This window comes from Theropithecus gelada, chromosome 5 (assembly GCF_003255815.1).
Source record: "Theropithecus gelada isolate Dixy chromosome 5, Tgel_1.0, whole genome shotgun sequence".
Lineage (NCBI taxonomy): Eukaryota > Metazoa > Chordata > Mammalia > Primates > Cercopithecidae > Theropithecus > Theropithecus gelada.
The window spans coordinates 69,553,533-69,573,985 of record NC_037672.1 but is presented as its reverse complement, the minus strand read 5'-3'; the positions used below and the strand labels follow the sequence as shown (position 1 = coordinate 69,573,985).

Sequence of the window (20,453 nt, the reverse complement as noted above, 5' to 3'; positions counted from 1 at the left end):
GTATCCAGTATCATTGCACACAACAAGAAACAGTAGAGTTTTAGAGTCCGGCAGTAACTGAGAGCATGACAGAAATACAAACTTTCAGTCCCATCTGCAGACCTACTAAATCAGAAACTCTGAGGTGGCACCCAGAAGTCTGTTTTAATAAACTCTCCAGGAGATCCTGATGCCCATTAAGGTCAGAAGTCCCTTAGGGAAAACAATAATTTTCAGCCCTAGTTGCATATTCCTCAAATGCAACACAGGAGGACTTTCCAGGGAAATGGTTTCATCAATTGAGCTGGCACAACACTCCTATATTGAAGTGACTTGGTGCTTTCTTAAGAGTCCATCTAAGGGACAGTTCCGTCTGCTCTTAATAATACACACACACACACACACACACGTATAACTATATATATATATGTGTGTGTGTGTGTATATATATATGTGTGTTATATATATATATCTATATCTTTACACTAGTTAATATAATCCAGTCAAGTGTTGCTTAATGACTAGGATATGTTCCGAGAAATGCATTAGGTGATTTCATCACTATGTGAATGTGATATGGTGTACTTACACAAACGTACATAGAATATCCTATTACATACCTACTATTCACCTAGGCTGTATGGCACAGCCTATTGCTCCCAGCCTACAAACCTACACAGCACGCTACTATACTGAATATTATAGGAATCTGTCATAAAATAGTAAGTATTTGTGTATCTAAACATATGTGAACATAGAGAAGAAACGGTAAAAATACAGTATAAAAGATTTCAACTGGTATAGATATATAGGGCACTATATGGAGCTTGCAGGACTGGAAGTTTTTCTGGGCAAGTCAGTGAGTGGTAAGTAAAAGTGAAGGTCTAAGACATTATTGTAGGCTCCTGTATAAACACCACACTTAGGCTACACCAAATTTATTTTAAAAATATTTTTCTTTCTCCAATAATAAATCAACCTTAGCTTACTGTAACTTGTTACTTCATAAACTTATAATTTTAAAGAATTTGACTCTTTTAGAATGATACTTGGCTTAAAACACAAACACATTATAAATCTGTACAAAAATATATTTTCCTTTTATACTTATTCTATAAGATTTGTCTTATTTTTAACTCTAATTTTTTTTTTTTTTTTTTGGTTTTTAAACCTTTTTGTTAAAAATGAAGACACAAACATACACATTAGCCTAGGCCTACACAGAGTCAGAGTCATCAATAAAACTGTCTTCTAACTTCACATCTTATCCCACTGGAAAGTCTTCAGAGGCAATAACATGCACGGAGCTGTCGTCTCCTCTTATAACAATGCCTTCTGGAACACCTCCTGAAAGAACTGCCTGAGGTGTTTTATAGCTAGCTTTTTTTTTCTAATAACAAGTACACTCTAAAGTAATGATCAAAAAGTATAGAACAGTAAATAAATAAACTAGTAACAAAGTCATTTATTATCATTATCAAGTACATAATTGTAGGTGCTATACTTTTTATGTGACTGGAAGTGCAGTACATATATATGTACACATATATGCACATATATGTACTTATGTATATATACATATATGTATACATACTTTTTTCTTTACACTGGTTATTTTCACATCTCATTAGGAGACAAGCTGAAGCATCTTCCAAAGCTGTAATAGCAGTTAGGTCCTCTGAAGCCTTCAAGTACTCAGAGCTTGTTCAGAATTAGAGGATTAAAAAATACATTTTAAAAAGTAGAAAAAGTGCTATGAGAAAGTAACTGTATTTCAGCATTTGGAAAAGTAAGCATTCATTCACGCAATTTCTTTTGCAGACCATAATTAATGAGTAAAAGTTAATTTGATGCTTTGATCTCTTCCTTGGCCAGAAGGACACTGTCCATGAAAACAAATTAGAAGACAAATTTAGATATAGTCACAGAACATCATAGTCCCCGGTCGGGCGCGGTGGCTCGCTCCTGTAATCCTAGCACTTTGGGAGGCCGAGTCGGGTGTATCACGAGGTCAGGAGATGGAGACCATCCTGACTAACACGGTGAAACCCTGTCTCTACTAAAAATACAAAAAATTAGCTGGGCATGGCGGTGGGCGCCTGTAGTCCCAGCTACTTGGGAGGCTGAGGCAGGAGAATGTCAGGAACCCGGGAGGCGGAGCTTGCGGTGAGCCGAGATGGCGCCACTGCACTCCAGCCTGGGCGACAAAGCGGGACTCCGTCTCAAAAAACAAAAACAAAAACAAAAAAAAAAAGGAACATCACAGTCCCAGAAGGAACCTCAAAAACTAACTTAATAGTTAATGATTTCCTAATTCTAGCTCCGTAGATCTTAAGGGACCAGTGGAAGCAGTAATGAAGATCTGAGAATGAATGTCATTGTTTCATTAAGACTGGACAAAATGGTACAGATCTATGAATAAGTTGTTTTATTGGAAAGGGGAATCAACCAGTGTAGAGGAAGAGGAATCAACCAGTGTAGAGGAAGAGTAATTTGTACTCATGGTAAACTTTGACCAGCAATTTTGTATGTTTTTACGTTATTAAAAAGTAGAAAAAAGGGTCACTACACAGCTTGGTATACAAAATATTTTAAATAACGTTCAACAAATGGAACAAAAAGAATCACTGACCTAATTCAAACTCCTGGTTTTTAAGTATGGAAAAAAAAGTAGTAACATGGTGCGATGAATACAGCCCATATTTCAAACATTCTCATAGATGAACATGTTCCTAAATTTTTTTTCCAAGCACAGCATATAAAAAGAGATCCCTTTCTGAAAATTTTAGATCAATGGTTAGGGTCTAGGACCAATATGGCTCAAAGAGCCTAGAACAAATATGGCTCAAAGTGAACAAATATGGCTCAATATTAGAGTCTGGAACCAATATATCTCAAAGTCTTCTCTCATTTTTATATGCTAAGTCTAGGTGTGACACCACAGTTGAAGCCAAGGTTGGGAGTGAGGTGCAGCTGACCAAATAGAGACCTCATGGTGACTTATTTTATCTGGACCAACATCACTATGCTTGGTCTGCTTTCTTGTCCAGGCAGCCAGTTAAAACCATTCTCAGAGTCAGGTATGCAAAATAAAGGACTGCAAGAAGCCAGGAAGTAAAGCATAAAATACTGGTACACCCTAAGCAAGGTCAAATATCCTGCAAGCCCAAAGGAAGTATTACCCTAAGAGTCCAATCACTATGTTAAAAGCATCATGTTTCACTGATAATGCTACATGAAATGTTTCCCATTGTGTTTGGGTTGCTAACATTTGCAAATTCTCTCATTAAGTACTGTTCTTCATTTTCTCTCAGGCTTCATATGATCAGCTCAGAAGTCGACTTTAAGACTGGATCCCATTAGGTTAATGAGACACCCCAGCATCTAACAGTACAGTCCTCTCAATCTATTAATATCTACTTTTAGAGACATCACCAGACAGAAGTAGACCTTCCAGAAGTCTCCTACATTTTACATTGAGGTTGGAAAGTTTTATCACCTAGTCAGAATCCCAAATATCTACTTTGATAATGCCATTCCAGTCTAAAAACTACATTTTCTGGTAATTGGAGCTAGGCACCCCTATACCACCTCTTTCTTCATTCCTTTCAATTACCTCCACAGAGGGGCAGAAAATGCCCACTCCTTGCTGGATGCTTGTTTTTATGGAAGACTCTAGACCAGGAGAAAAAAAAAAAAGGTATAAAGTCACATATTAAACACCATCACTTAAAAAAAAAAAAAAAGATAGCAAACTAATGAGGTTGGGAAGATTCTGAACAACAGGATACACCATCTGATGCCATAAAACCCTTTACCCTCTATCCCAAATACATCTCATTCTGAGATTCCTTACTTAAAATATTTGACCAAAACGAAAAACCTGAGACAAATTTTAAAATTGTGACTTATGCCAGGTTAATTCTATTCCAGCTAGGGTGTGAACTATATCACACCACTGAAGGAACTATTTCCTACAGCAGAGGTCATTTTCTGTATGGTTATTTGTGACAGAGTGCACTACATGGTGGTCAATTGTGTAAAACCTCACTATTGTAATGACAACAGCAATAAGAAGTCTATCATGGTTATTAAATCTTTGTCTCAACTCCGAAGATTCAAATACATGGAATAATAACTTTCTATATGGTAGAGCTATATATAAATAAGATGGAAAGTAATGTTTTTTTAATCTTTAGAAGTCTTCAGGAGAGCAGAGATTAAAGTAACCCTCAGGCTAGATGATGTTAAAGGAGCCATACACGACTTAGAAAAGGTTATCTTAAAATTACAAGGAGTTTCACCAAGGTTCTAATTTCATGGACGACTATATTTTCCACAAACTGACTCACAGGCCAAATTGGGTTACTGCAGCATATCTTATTTTGCAAACTTAATCATTATTATTATTAATCACAAAATGCTAAAACAAATTATTGTAAATGGAAAAAGAAAAGGATTTCAGTAATGCTGATTTCCTAAGGGCCAGGCTGTGTGGAAGACGCATTAATGCTCTTGGTAATGCCCTAATCTGAAAAGCATTACTTTCCCCATTTTACTGAAGGAAAGAGACCTTAGCAAGGTTAAATAACTTGTTCAAGGTCCTGAGGCTGGTAAGTGATAGAACTGGAACTAGAGTCCAAGTTTGTCTAATTCTAAAACAACACTGTGCTCAATCCTAACATGAGTCCTTTCCTGCGACCATTTTACAAAAGGTTTGACATCTGTCATCAGTGGTACTTAATTTTTTTAAAACTGAACTCTCCCAAAGTATCATAACTCAGAATAATTTGGCCACTATTCGTTTTCACTCATGTTTATTGATTATTCCCACTAAGAAACCCCAAATTTAATATATTCCAAACATTTTATAAAATTAAAATGTAACAGGTAAGATTCTAAAAAGGCGATAGAATAGGAAGCACCAAGAATTTCCTCACTAAGGTAACAATCGTACTGGCAGAATCTGTCCGATGATAGAATTGTGGAACTCTATAGTCTACTGAAGGCTTACCACTTCCAGGGGAAGACTCAAATAATAAATTACAGTTAACTTTAGTCAACTTCAGCTCTTAGCACAGTAGCAGTTACCAGTACCCCAACCCTCGGCCCTGGGGCAGGCAGCTAAGCACATATTTCTAGAGCAGCTTGCATACAACCTGCAGGAGCCAATGTGGCCAAAAAGGGCCTTGTTCTCCAAATATCTGGGATTCATGCCCTGATCACTGATGCTTCTGATCATGGACATTTAGACAAAGAGTGACAGCCTTTTTTGTTACTCCCTCCATTGCTGTAAACCCCTCCTCATCTGACTGAAATGGTTTTTAGGGAATTTAAAGAGATAGCTTTTTTTTTTTTCATTTTTCTCTTTTTCTCCTTTTGTGAACCAGAGACTGAATACTAGGATAGTCAAAAGCAACTACATATACAAGAAAAATCTGAAAGTCATTGTGCATGCTGTGAGCACAGGCTCACAGAAGATCTGAGAAGACTTTAAGTTTACAGTTCAGCCTAATCCTTGGAAAAGAAGCAGCCTGCAACAACTACAAACAAATAAACAGCAACAACAACAAAGCAAACAGCAAGCCCTGAGGAATGGGAGGAAATCTGATTTCCAGAGATACAACACTACTAGGTTCAGAAGCTCAGTTTAAAACCAAAAATCACAAGAAGCACAAAGGAACAGAAAAGTATGGTCCATTCAAAGGAAAAGAAAAAAACAATAGACACCATTCCTAAATAAGACCTAGTGGTAACAGTAGCAGATCTACTAGACAAATAATTTAAAACAACTGTCTTAAAGATGTTTAAAGAATTAAGACACACTTGGAGAAAGTCAAGAAAATGATATATGCGAAGAAATGAAAATATCAAGAAAGGCAGAAAGGAGGAAACCAAAAAGAAATTCTGGAGTTGAAAAGGAAACTAACTGAACTGGAAAATTCACTACAGGAATTCAAAGGCAGATTCGAGAAGGCAGAAAAATTAGTAAACTTGAAGGTAGGACCATGGAAATACCAAGTCTGAGAAAGAAAAAAGATTGAAGGAAAGTGAACGGAGCCTGAAGGACCTGTGGAACACCATTAAGCAGACCAACATATATATTGTGGGAAATCCAGAAAGAGAAGAGAAAAAGGAAGAAGCAAAGAAAATATCTGAAGAAATAATAGCTAGAAACTTCCCAAATTTGATGAAAGACATAAATATAAACATATAAGAAGCTCAATAAACTCCAAGTAGCATGAATTCAAAGAGACTAACACCAAGGTACATCATAATTAAATTGCTGAAAGACAAAGACAAAGAGAGAAATGATTCATCACATAAGGGATCCTCAAGATAATCAGCAGATTTCTCATCAGAAACTTATAGATTCCAGAGGGAGTGGACTGATATATTCAGAATGTCAAGAGAAAAAAAATGTACACCAAGAATCCTAATTTGGCAAAACATCCCTTCAAAATTGAGGGAGAAGACATTTCTAGATAAATACAGACTGAAGGAGTCCATTACCAGTACACCTTCTGAAATAAATACCGAAGACTTTTTTTTGGCTGAAGTTGAAAACCCCATCTTAAATTTCATACAGAATTTCACAGGAACCCAAATCACCAAAACAAATCTAAAAAAAAAGCATAAAGCTGGAGTACTCACAATTCCTGATAACAAAACTTATTACAAAGCTACAGTAATCAGAATAGTGTTATATTAGTCTAAAGATAAACATATGCAGTAGTGGAATAGAATAGAAAGTCCAGAAATAAACTGCTGCATATATGGTCAAATGATTTCCAAAAGGGGTGCCAAGGCCATTCAATTGAGAAAAGACAGTCTTCAACAAATGGGGCTGGGAAAACTTGATATCCACATGCCCAAAGCATAAAGCTGGATCCTTACCTAACAATATACACAAAAATTAATACAAAATGGATCAAAGACCTAAATGTCAGACATAAAACTAAAAACTCTTGTTAAAAAAAAAATTTTATATATATATATATATATATATATATATATGGCAAAAGCTTCACAACATTGAATTTTGCAATTGATCTCACATGAAAGGCACAGGGAACAAAAGAAAAAAATAAATTGGACTTCATGAAAATAAAAAGGCTTTTGTGTATCAAAAGACACTATTAACAGAGTAAAAAGGCAACACACAGAATGGAAGAGAACACTTGCAAACCATATATCTGATAAGAGATTAATATCTAGAATATATAAACTCCTAAAACTCAACAACAAAAAACAACCAGATTCAAAAATGAGCAAATGACTTCAGTAGATATTTCTCCAAAGAAAATATACAAGTGGCCAACAGGCACATGAAAAGATGTTCAACCTCACTAACCATTAGGGAAATGCATCTCAAAACTACAGTAAGACACCACCCACCTCACAACCTTTAGGATGGCTACTACAAAAAAAAAATAATAATAATAATAATAAATAAAAACAGAAAATAACCAGTGTTCACAAGAATGTGAAAAAAATCAAACTCTGAGCACTGTTGGTGGGAATGTAAAATGGTATAGCTACTGATGTGGTTTGGCTCTGTCCCCACCCAAATCTCACCTTGAACTGTAATTCCCACAATTCCCACATGTCATGGGAGGAACCTAATGGGAGGTGACTGAATTATAGGGATGTGTCTTTCCTGTGCTGTTCTCCTGATAGTGAATGATTCTCATGAGATCTGATGGTTTTAAACAATGGGAGTTTCCTGCATAAGCTCTCTCTTTGCTGCCATCCACTTAAGATGTGACTTGCTCCTCCTTGCCTTCTGCCATGATTGTGAGGCTTCCCCAGCCACATGAAACTGTGAGTCCAATTAAGCTTCTTTCTCTTGTAAATTACCCATAGTCTCGGGTACATCTGTATCAGCAGCATGAAAATGGACTAACACAGTGAGGTGCTGCTGAAAAGATACCCAAAAATGTGAAAGCGACTTTGGAACTGGGTAACTGGCAGAGGTTGGGACAGTTGGAAGGGCTCAGAAAACGACAGGAAAATGTGGGAATGTTTTCAACTTCCTAGAGACTTGTTGAATGGTTTTGACCAAAATGCTGGTAATGATATGGACAATGAAAGCCAAGCTGAGGTGGTCTCAGACAGAGATGAGGAATTTGTTGGAAACTAGAGCAAAGGTGACTTGTTATGTTTTAGCAAAGAGACTGGCAGCATTTTCACCCTGCCCTAGAGATTTGTGGAACTTTGAATTTGAGATACATGATTTAGGGTATCTACTGGAAGAAATTTCTAAGCAGCAAAGCATTCAAGAGGTGACTTGGATGTTGTTAATGGCATTCAGTTTTATAAGGTAAGCAGAGCATAGAAATTTGGAAAATTTGCAGCCTGACAATGAGATAGGAAAGAAAATCCTATTTTCTGAGAAGAAATTCAAGCTAGCTGTAGAAGTTTGCATAAATAACAAGGAGCCAAATGTTAATCCCCAAAACAATCGGGAACATGTCTCCAAGGCATGTCAGAAGTCTTCACAGCAGCCCCTTCCATCACATTCCCGGAGTTCTAGGAGGAAAACATGGTTTCATGGGCCAGACCCAGGGTTGTCATGCTGTGTGCAGTCTAGAGACTCATGGCCTGCATCCCAGCTGCTCCAGCCATGACTAAAAGGGGCCAAGCATGGCCCATAACTTCAGAGGGTGCAAGCCCCAAGCTTTGGCAGATTCCACGTGGCGTTGAGCCTGCAGGTACACACGAGTCAAGTACTGAGGTTTGACAACCTCCACCTAGATTTCAGAGGATGTATGGAAATGCCTGGATGTCCAGGCAGAAGTTTGCTGCAGGTGCAGCACTCTCATGGAGAATCTCTGCTAGGGCAGTGCAGAAGGGAAATGTCAGGTGGGAACCCCCACACAGAGTCCCTACTGGGGTACCACCTAGTGGAGCTGTGAGAAGAGGGCCACCGTCCTCCAGACCCCAGAATGGTATATCCACTGACAGCTTACACCATATGCCTGGAAAAGCTGCAGACACTCAACACCAGCCCATGATAGCAGCTGGGAAGAAGGCTGTACCCAGCAGAGCCACAGGGGTTGGAGCTGCCCAAGACCATGGGAACCCAGCTCTTGCATCAGCGTGACCCAGAGGCGAGACCTGGAGTCAAAGGAAATCATTTTGGAGCTTTAAAATTTGACTGCCCTGCTGTATTTCGAACTGGCATGGGCCCTGTAGCCCCTTTGTTTTTGGCCAATTTCTCCCATTCGGAATGTCTGTATTTACCCAATGCCTATACCCACATTGTATGTTGGAAGTAACTAACTTGCTTCGATTTTATAGGCTCATAGGCGGAAGGGACTTGCGTTGTCTCAGATGAGACTTTGGACTGTGGACTTTTGAGGTTATCTGAAATAAGACTTTGAAGGACTGTTGGGAAGGCATGATTGCTTTTGAAATGTGAGGACTTGAGATTTGGCAGGGGCCAGGGTAGAATGATATGGTTTGGCTGTGTCCCCACCTAGATCTCATTTTGAATTGTAGCACCCCTAATCCCCACATGTCATGGGAGGTACTCAGTGAGAGGTAATTGAATCATGGGGGTGGGTTTTTCCCATGCTGTTTTTGTGGTAGTGAATATGTCTCATGAGATCTGATGGTTTCATAAAGGGCAGTTTCCCTGCACATGCTCTCTTGCCTGCCACCATGTAAGATGTGACTTTGTTCCTCCTTTGCCTTCCACCATGATTGTGAGGCCTCCCTAGCCATGTGGAACTGTGAGTCCATTAAACCTCTTTTTCTTTATAAATTAACCCAGTCTCAGTTATTTCTTCATAGCAACATGAAAATTGACTAATATATACCCTAAATGTTATTTGCTCTGTGTATGTATTCATATTGAGAATAACTACTCAAATTTAATTGTAGTTAAAATTATTAACTTTTAATCATAAAGTATTCTAGTAAAATAGGTACATTTTATGGTTAAACTTTCCTTAAACATGGATAATTATTGCACCTGATTTACTAGGTTGTTGTGGAAATGAATAAACTAATACATGTGAAATACATGTCTCATCCTAAGAAGTACGAAACAAATGTTAACTATTGTTATCATTATTTTATTGTTATCACTGTCAATCCATTATTAACAAAAACTCACAGTTTAACAATAAATTGTGTTATGTTCTACCTATATACCATTCTGGACCAGAATTTGAGACACTAGAAACTTCTTTTCATAGTTTTTCTGGTTTTCCTAATGAATGTGACTACATGCATAAATAAATGAGGAAAGAGATACTTGGGAGGCAAACTCCAAAGTATGACCCATGACTTCTTTTTCCAATTTCTGTTCTACATAATAAAGTTCTGATTGGGATAGACAAAAAGTGCTTCAGACACTCGAAAATATCAGCTGGAGATGAACAGACCAGAATTAGAAACACAACATTTACTAGAACCAAGGTCTCAACCGCCTTATTTCCAGTTTTTTTATTTCACTTAAAAACTTTACTTATTTGGAAACATACAGATTTTGTTGTTCTTTCTTTTCTTCCTCTGCTGCTGCTGGTAATGATACACACATTTGCTTTTTATGGTGTCTTTTTCTCTCAGAAGGATATATGTATGAGAAAGCACATCATCATTAAAATACTTTCTCCATTTCAAAATAGGATTTGCAGTATAAATAAGCAAGTATTAAGAGGAAACTTCAAAATTTTCATGGAAAATGTGTATTATGAAAACTATGGATAAATTTCTAAATTATTTTGCACCAAAATAAACTTGTACTAACTTATCACATGTCTGAACAGGTTCTAGTTTAAGGCACTAAGAGGAATAACATATAAACCTCTCTCTTTTGAAAATTACTCAGTCTCGGGTGTATCTTCATCAGCAATGTAAAGACGAACTAATACAGCTACCATGGGGAACAGTATGGCAATTTTTTTCCAAAAATTAAAAATAGAATGACAATATGATCCAGCAGTATCACTTCAGGGGATAAATTCAACTGAACTGAACACACAGTCTTGAAAAGATATGTGTACACTCATATTAATGGCAGCATTATTCACAGTATCTAAAGTGTGGAAGCAATCCAAGTTATATAACAACAGATAAATAAATACATAAAATGTGATACCTACATACAATGGGATATTATACAGCCTTACAAAGTAAGGAAATTCTGACATATGCTTCAAAATGGATGAAATTTAAGGACATTATGCTAAATGCAATAAACTAGTCACAAAATGAAAAATATTATATGATTCCACTTACATGAAGTATTTAGAGAAGTCAAAATTATAGAGACAAAAAGTAGAATGGTGATTGTCCGAGGCTATAGGGAGGTAGAAATGGAAAGTAATTTTTTAATAGGTATAGCATTTCAGTGTTGTAAAATGAAAAGAATTCTGGAGATGGATGATAGTGATGGTTGCACAAGAATATGAATGTACTTAACACCACTGAACTGTATACTTAAAACATGATTAAGACAGTACATTTTATGTTATGTGTATTTTATCACAAAAAATACTGGAAGAAAAAGTAGGCTATTACAATCTAGATAGTACATCTCAAAACCTGTCAGGCTAATATATATATGTGTCTTATTTTTCAGTATGACTGAATCTGGAGTTAGATCTCAGTTCAATTATATATTCCTGTTTCTTCAATCAATACACGAGAATTTTCAGAAATTATGGAAGATCTGAATCTGTTTACTGACACCTATTTAGGATGACAAAGCACCATTAAACTAATAATAATCTCTTCATACATTTAGTAGTAGTCTAGTATTGCTCAAAAATTAATCAACTCTTTTGAAAACAAAGTATTTAAAACGTCTTGTTTTAGAGGCAGAGAATTCAGTCTACCTTAATAAAAAACAAAATTGATTTTTCAATCCCTTTTTTTCGCAGTTTCATTGTTATAAGTGACAACAGTGAAGTCTCCCTTTTAAATTGTATTTCTGATCAATGTCTCTATATTTTTAATAGTGTTAAATCATACAGCTTAATTTATTTCCAGTACTCTTTGAAGACAAGAGTTACACTTGACCAATCTCAGAATTTACCACAGCAATCAGTGTAACAACTTAATAGTAGTGCTTCAAAATGCTTTAACTTGGATCAGGATTTCTAGAATTGACTTCTTAAGTCAAACCTTGAGGCTGAGTTTAGTTTTCAAGGAGGCTGTGACCTCAGGGCATGATTACCTACAAAGGCATCATATCAATTCTGTGCTGTGCTTTTGCTCTTGTTTTAATTATAATTTACCCAGAAGAAAATATTTCAGATGTGCTCAAGCAGTATTTTCACAGTCCTTAAAGCATTTCTTTAGTATCTTCAAAAACTTTCATTAGTTATAATGACATCATGGTTTTCATGGCATTGAAAAGAATAGAAAGCATTACTTTTCAGGCCAACAATAGAAAGAAAAAGTACTTCCCATGCCTGTTTTATTTTCTGTTTGTCCAGATCTATCCAAAAAGAAATGTACAATTTTCCCTAATTTTTAACCATCTTTAATTTAATCTTTAAAATTTACTATATCAAAGAAGAGATATTTGGGAAAAATTATAATCAAATTGATGTATAAAAAAGAACAAACTGTGACCAGGTGGTACTTATAATAATAAATAAACATGAATAATTTAATTTAACTACAAATAAATATTACTAAAAATATTATTTAAATTTGAAAACACTTTTGTGGTTTTTGTTTTGTTTTGTTTTGTTTTTGTTTTTTTGGTTTTCTACTTTATTCCAAGATCATATCCTTGGATATTCTTTGTATAACATAATTAGTCACAAAAGAGAAATACAGATTTTAAAAAATGAAAAAGGCTTGACATATATATGATTCTAGCCATATGAAAATTAGACATGAGATGTGAAAATGATCAAGCACTGTGCCAAACCTTCCCTCTTCATCCTGAATAAGCACAAACTGCCTGCCTATTTGAAGAAGGAGGAAAGGTGGATGATGGATGCAATAGCTCAGACCTGGCATAGGCAAGCACACAAAACTAGGTACATTCTGTCAGCTCTCAAGGGGCCACTGCTTGACCACACCTCAGGAAGGTAGCAATGAGGTCAACATTGGTTCTTCCAGACTAATTACACTGGAGAACTCTCATCATTCTTCATTCTGAAAGGGGCCAATGTCTGCTGCTTTGTTCCTACTCCCTGGAAATTAAAGGGTATAAGGGCTTTAAGCATCTTCCAATCCTGCATTGCCAAAATAGCCTGGTGTAGGTACCTGGAGGTGAAACATTGCTTCAGTCCTTTATTCTTCAGACCTTTTAAGGTCTCAAATCAGCATGTAATCCATGAAGGCACAGCTATCTCTTCTGTCTCATCAATAACACACACAACACCTTCTGTGGACATCTTCCACGGGAGGAAGAGGTGAGAGGCAACAGGTCTTCAGACATCAAGTTCTCTCATTAAAGCTGATATGCAAATGTCAACATGTCAAAATCAGCCCTCAAAAACTTTCTTTTCTAAATCCACTATAAATAGCTAAAAAATAGTATCAAACATTTCATTTACCAGATCGAGCTGTATCACAGCTCATAATCACCAGCCAAATGTTCTCAATCATAGGTATACTGGTTCATAATACCTTTTTAAATGGACTTTTTAAAAAAGTGCCTCTGCAGCTAGACTTACTAAAATAGGCATGGCAAGATTATGTTTTTGAAGGGATCAAATCACAGAGCAAAAGTCTTAAGGCAGGTAACTAGGGCTGTTTTCGTTGTAACTTTGCAGTTGCCCACAAAGACTTCATTTAGTCCTGCTCAAAATCCAACAAAGATAAAATGTCTCTGATATTAACCAGATGTGACTGTCAGAAGTTTTAGAAGAGAGGCTCTCTTTATGGTTCCCAAATTGTGAACGTCAAGCTTCAAAAAACCCCTACCCTACCAGTAAAGATCTCTGTTAGATGCCTCAGGGAGCCCCACAGTGGTGTGAACTGAGGACAAGGTGGGAGGGAGAGTAAGTTGACCAGACCTTTCCTGAGTTTATCCAATTTACACTCTATTTTATTAGATAACCTCTAGTGATTTTATTTGAAGGAAGAATTACAAATGTTAAAAAAAAAAAAAAACTTTGAAAACCTCTGTCCTAGATAAACCCCCTTGATCTTAAAATCAGCCCACAAGGAAATCACTGAGCTAGGTAACCCAGTAGAGCCATTAGCTAGTCAGTTCTTCCACTCACAACCAGTTCCCTCTGATGATAGTCCAGAGGAATTAGCAAGGCGATATACTGTTCTAGCAAGTTGAGAAAAATTCAGTTTCTTTACATTATGAAACACATCACATAAAGCCTACTAACCAAAAAACCTTTATTTTGGCAAATTGTAGACCACAAAATATGATTGTGAGCTGCCACTACTCACAGGGGAGATTTTATGGTATTAGAGAGTAAATGCCAGGACTCTGTGGGAGAAATCTATTTTCATCTGGGATTCTCAGCCAGAAGTGTCTTCCCAAGAAGTGTGTAAAATGTCTGCCATTATCATGATTCCTGACCACCAGATTCTCATTTCAAAGGTGTAGAAGTAGAGAGGAAAAGCATATCAATAGCCTCTAGCCAAAGACCACCAGAAGCACATCTTTAGTTAACAAACTGGGTTTATTACACGTTGCTGAGATGGAGAACGTACAGCAGAGGGAACCATGAGCATCTCAGTAAGAGACTGTTGAAAAGAACCTATTACTAACAGCATTTGGGCTTTGGATGGGTAATTTTGAGAAGAGTCTAAACAAGTAGGGCATTTTTCTAGATTGGATGCTGTCAGAAAGTGGGGACAGTTCTGTGATTGAGTATCTCAATAATTCTTACCTATAATTAGGGCAGACTAGAGCAAGGATAAAACTGTAATTGGTAAAGGATTAGTAGTCACGTATACATGATAATATTGACCAAGAACAGGAAAGGGTTAATGCTAGACAGAAAAAGACATTGTTCTTGATTGTTCACACTGGGTAGGAAGCATTGTCAATTCCTTTGTACAGGAAACCCTGTTGATTTCAGAAACTCATTGAGTAATATCTATGTCTAGATCATATTCCAGGCCATAGCTCCATACGTCACTCAAGGCATCTTTCTGTCCTCTTTGATAAAGCCTATGTTAAATGCCTTTCATGTGATCATTTCATACAATTACCTGGAATAGGTAATGTGATTATTTCAGTCACATTTCCGATGTCCAGAGTGGGCGAAATCAGCTAAGTGTCACTGCCTGTTTCTCAAACTATCTGTGGTGAAGAAACAGTTTTTCTCCCCAGTCAGTTCCAGACTAGTGTTTTTGTACATATAAAATAAATACAATTCGATGCATTAAAAACTAACTACTAGAATAATAAAATGAAAAAAGACAGAAAACGCCAACCCATTTTTAAAACTGGTATTATTAGACCCAACAGACATACATTAACTGTCAAAATTGCTATAAAACTTCCTAAACACTTTGCCTCACTATTGGTATTTGTCTTGTCACAAACCTGAGTCTACGTAGCACACTTAAGTAGCACTGGGGTTTTTTAATTAAATTAATCATTCTGTTAAATATGTCTGGTGTGCTGCCCATTTCAAACTCACAGAGCATGTGACAAAGCAGCAGAAGAGAAAAAGAGAAGAAATTTCACTCATGGAGAGGGTCTTGCCATGAATTTTCCAACTTAGTTAGCTGAGTAAATATCTGTGGCTACTAGCTACGTGCAACAACTTCAAAGAATACATGTAGAAAATTGAATCACTGTAATTCCTTCTATACCAGTCCAATATTAATCTAATGAAATTGATTAAATTTCCCATACAGGTAGGGTTTCAATGGCATTAACTAATTATACTCGATGGGCAGAGATTTTCTCATCTGTATTTTTAGGCCAGAAGGGGATATACATTCTATTAAGACAACTTGGATTTTATTATAACCCCAGAGCCTCCCAAGACAATGGCTTTATATGCCATCAGGTTAATTCTCTGGCATCGATGTTATCTCAGCATCCATGCTTCCCTCCATAACGTCAAGAAGGCCAAGCCTAAATCCCTACACATAGCCAGTTAAAGGACTCAGGTACCAGCTGATCAGCCAAATTTATCCACAATCTCATTCTCACCAATTAAACTTTGAAATGATCTCTTCTAAAGGTTTATTCGGTTCAATGCAATTCTTCAATTTTAAGAAATCCTCCACAACTCAATGAAGCAACTACTGTTTTCCCTCAGTTTATTGATCTGCTTTCCTAAGCCTGCTTCTGATTCTGTACCATCTGCTTCCTTCCTCCTAGCACACAGCTGCTATGAGCTGGAAACTCTAGAAAAGGCTTCCATTTGTGCATGTCCACATCCTCAGCACTGCCTAATAAGGCCAGACCCACCCTTTTCCTGATCAAACTCAACGCCTGGGCCACTTCTCTCTTTTGAAAAATTATGTTCCGTTCATAAAATCTCTCCAGAAGATACCTTCCTTAATCATAATTTACAGTAAACATAATTCATATACTATATAAAATAAATATATAAAAGTTATATATTTAATTATATATAATTATATAAATATTTACATATATTTTGTGTGTCTGTGTGTGTGTGTGTGTGTGTGTGTGTGTTCTTTTACCAAACATTTTGGACACTTACATTCTATGGCAAACTTTACATTTCTGAGCTCCTTGAGGGTGTAACCATGATTATTTCTTTCACTATTTCACAGTGCCCAGAAAAGTGCCCATAAACAGCTTCCTGCAAATTTTTTTAATTTATTAGTTAATGGATCAAAGAATGGAGCAAATGAATACTTGTACAAGTTTTATACACACACACATATACACATATATTACACTGACATATACATGATATAGTTAACACTGTATCTTAAAAATTAGAAACTAAATAATACCAATAATTTCCATTCACACTTCATATCTATTTTCCTCTTCCTTGTAACAACTTGCTATTGCTCCATATTTCTATATCTATGATTAAATAATTTGACATGTACAGTAAGAAAAACACTGATTATTTGGTCAGGTTTAAAAATCACTGCAATAATGCATTAAAATGATTTCCTTGCCTTTTGCCTGCCCTAAACTGATTTTCAAGCCAATACCCCAAGTTTGAAATCTTAACCGAGGAAATAAAAATTAAATAATTTCTTATGCTATAAAATTTAAAAATAACACTAAATTAAGATCTATACTCAAGATGGTGTACTTGAAAGTGTTAATATATTTTATATAATTTATTTCCTTTTATATCTTAGTATTGAATCATAGCTCTCTGAGTCAATATCTTGAATCTTGTTTAGTCTTCTAGAAAGTACTTTCTTATTGTTTTTATTCAATGATTTAAGTTAATCCAGTTCTATTCAACCTTTCATGCAGAATGAGAGGAATCTGAGAGATTCTTTACGGCTTGGAACCCCAGAAACTAGTCCATCACCAACTGTGAAGTATAATCCTAAACTAGTGGTGTTCATGTTGCAGAAGTGGACCTGCTGCATGCATGCCATACAGTTTTCTGTGCTGGTTTTTACAACCCTACAGAACATCAAGAGTCAGTACAAGCTTGCAAAAATAAACTAAAACATGATGAACTCACCAGCACTTGGTAAAACATTGTATCTTAACTCCATTGGGTTGAAGTTATACATAAAGAGGACAATAGCAGAATATTCAAGGTATCACAGGAGGATCAGCCAAGGTATTATAGAATAATTATAATCAGGAATGAAAGAAATATTTCGAGAACTCCCGGAAGCAGTGACAAAACAAAAGTAACAGCTCTGAACTCCCAAGAAACAGTAGCCTGATAACCACAGAAATAAAAATGGTTGCTCTTTTGTAATAAAGACTTGGAATCAGCTGTATATGGAAGAGGCATAAACACTAACATGCCTTTCAAATAACAACTGGAGATACAAAACAAATAAAAATAGTTCACCTCTACAGAGTGTGTACAGTAGGGCTGGTTACTATTGACCTCAACCACAAAACTGAAAAGCAACATATGGGTATTGAATTTGAAAATGAAGACTCAAAGCCACCACACAGAAAGTATTGCACCTTGCGTTCATAAAGTAATGCTACTTGGACAAATTCTGACAGAATCTGCTCATTTCCCACATTAGCATTCTGTGAGGAAGCTAAAGAATACTTTCAAAATATTTTCTTTATGAAGATATCCAAAGTTTCCACATAAGGAGTAAAATACTGTCATTTTGAAGGAATCTATGCTTCTTTGGAAAGTTTTCAGAACACTTCGAACAAAATAAGGAAATAAAATCCTCAAATGTAATACAAGGAAAAACATTAACCAAAAAAAAAATGCTTAAATATTTATCTTTCGTTTCTTGGAATAATGTCGTCTTCACATTATTCCAAGAAACAAAATTGTCACAAGCCAAAATACACATCTTTGACAGTAAAATGCTTTCTAGTGTCTTTTTCTGAACTTAAAATGTAACATAACAATGAAGCCTCCTTTCCACCTCCACCTTCCAAACTATGCAGAAGCCATGGCTGCACTCCCAGCACCTGCAAACTCATATGCCCAAAACGGAAGGAGCCTTACCAGACCATCACAGTTGCTGATGGCAACAGAGGTTCCTGGAATATCCACGATGTCACCAACATAAGCACAGTTAGTCTGCAAAGGCTCTGTTTTCCGGATTCTATCCGTAGCACTTCCTGGCTGATGGTTGTTAATGGGATCGGTTATATTCCCAGGCACCAGAGATATCTCACGCCACTCCACAACAGCCCCAGGAGCTACTAGTTGAGTGTTGGGCTTTAGTCGCAGATGAAAATCTTTTCCAAATGCTGTGATATTAAAAAACAACTGCTCAGGGTTGGAAGACACGTCCCTCGCTGACCTCTTTTTGTGACTCGCAGAAAGAGTATGGGAGAGATAGCGTCCTTCTAGATTTGTGCTGACTGGAGTCACCAGCTCATATTCTCTATATCTCTTTATTGGTAAATCTGTGGGGTGAAAAACAGAATTGTCAAACCCTGCATAATAAGAGAACACAGGAGCACATAACACGGACAAAAAGTGCCCACCTCACAAGACCATACCTCAATGTGCATAATATAGACATTTCTGAATCAGCTCATAAATGTAAAATTTTGAGAACAAAAATCATTTCTCAAACGCACTTAAGTAACCTTGTGTTCAATGAGTCATTTTTAAATTAAAACAGTATTAAAATTACATTGTAAATATTCACATCTCATTAACACATTTGCAAACACAAATATAATGTGTTCATAAACTATAAATGGCTTGCTTAAAATCAAGGCATACCCTCAATTAATTTATTATTGGCATAACTGACATCTGCTAAAAACTTTTAACAAGGTTATTATGTAAAAAACAAATTTCTGATTGTTTTCATTTTTTCCTTGTAGAAATCCTGGAATTTAGACTAATTACAATAACTACATTACATGAGTCTGTAATGTATATACTGTAGCTTACAATGCTGTAATTTATACACATTTTTTCCACCATAACAACCCTAACAACCATACTTCACAGGTGAGAAAACTGAGATATAGGGGTAGAAGGTCCTATGTCCAAGGTCAAACAACTGCAAAGCCTGAATATAAATCCAAGTGGTACTCCTAAGCCCATATATTCTATCCTACCATGCTTTCCTCCATAAACCTCCATTTTTAGAAAACTAGAAGAATGGGTAAAGAAGACATAATAATCTTTAGATCAAATATGCAGGTACCGGTTAGTCAAGAGGGAACAGTATTCTCATTTTGCACCTTATTCCTTAAGTGGGACAGATATCTATTTGAATATGAAAGTGTATTTGGGACCCACCTTACAATATGGGTAGCCACTTACATGTTAAGCTGAATTTCACAATTAGCACTTAATTCCCCTGGCTTAGCCAAATACGAGTATTTTGTCTATTAAAATGCAAACACCCTTGGGAAAGAGAACAGATTACAGGAACCATTATAGGAATGATTTTAAGACCACAGGACAATGGATACTAGAGAAAGAAACAAGCAGCAGGGCAGTAAGGAGAAAAAAAAAAGAAGGCGGCATAGGAAGGGAAATCTAAAAACATGAACTAAAATGTTTCCCACTTTCATAATTCTAGCCTTACGCTAATCCTATAGTGTGTTAGAGTGCCCTAAAAAGTGATATGATTCACAAAACTCCTCACCTATGGAAATCACAAGTTTTGTCATCCAATAATGTATTTAGAGCATGAGATCTGTAAAGGAACCTACATCTTATGGTCATAAAGTATTCTTGCAGAATCACTGTTTTCATTATTTTTCTGCTTTTTAAAAACCTCAGGCAATATGTGAATACCAGAAGACAAATAAAGGTGTTTACTTGTGCAACATGTTAATTCTTTCTGTGCATGTTTGTTATAATTATGCCTCTTAAAATTACCAATATATTTAAATGAACTATCTCATTTTATTAAATGAATACAGCAAGAAGCACTTGTAAATATTT

General features: G+C 36.2%; 1 protein-coding gene across 1 annotated transcript in view; it reads right to left on the bottom strand.

The window, feature by feature from the left end:
- ADAMTS3 (ADAM metallopeptidase with thrombospondin type 1 motif 3) overlaps positions 1-20,453 on the bottom strand; it is a 281,280-nt gene that overhangs the window by 241,827 nt on the left and 19,000 nt on the right. Inside the window, exon 3 of the mRNA XM_025385984.1 lies at positions 18,540-18,946. Coding sequence (XP_025241769.1) covers positions 18,540-18,946 — 407 coding nt within the window. The remainder of the gene's footprint in view (positions 1-18,539; positions 18,947-20,453) is intronic.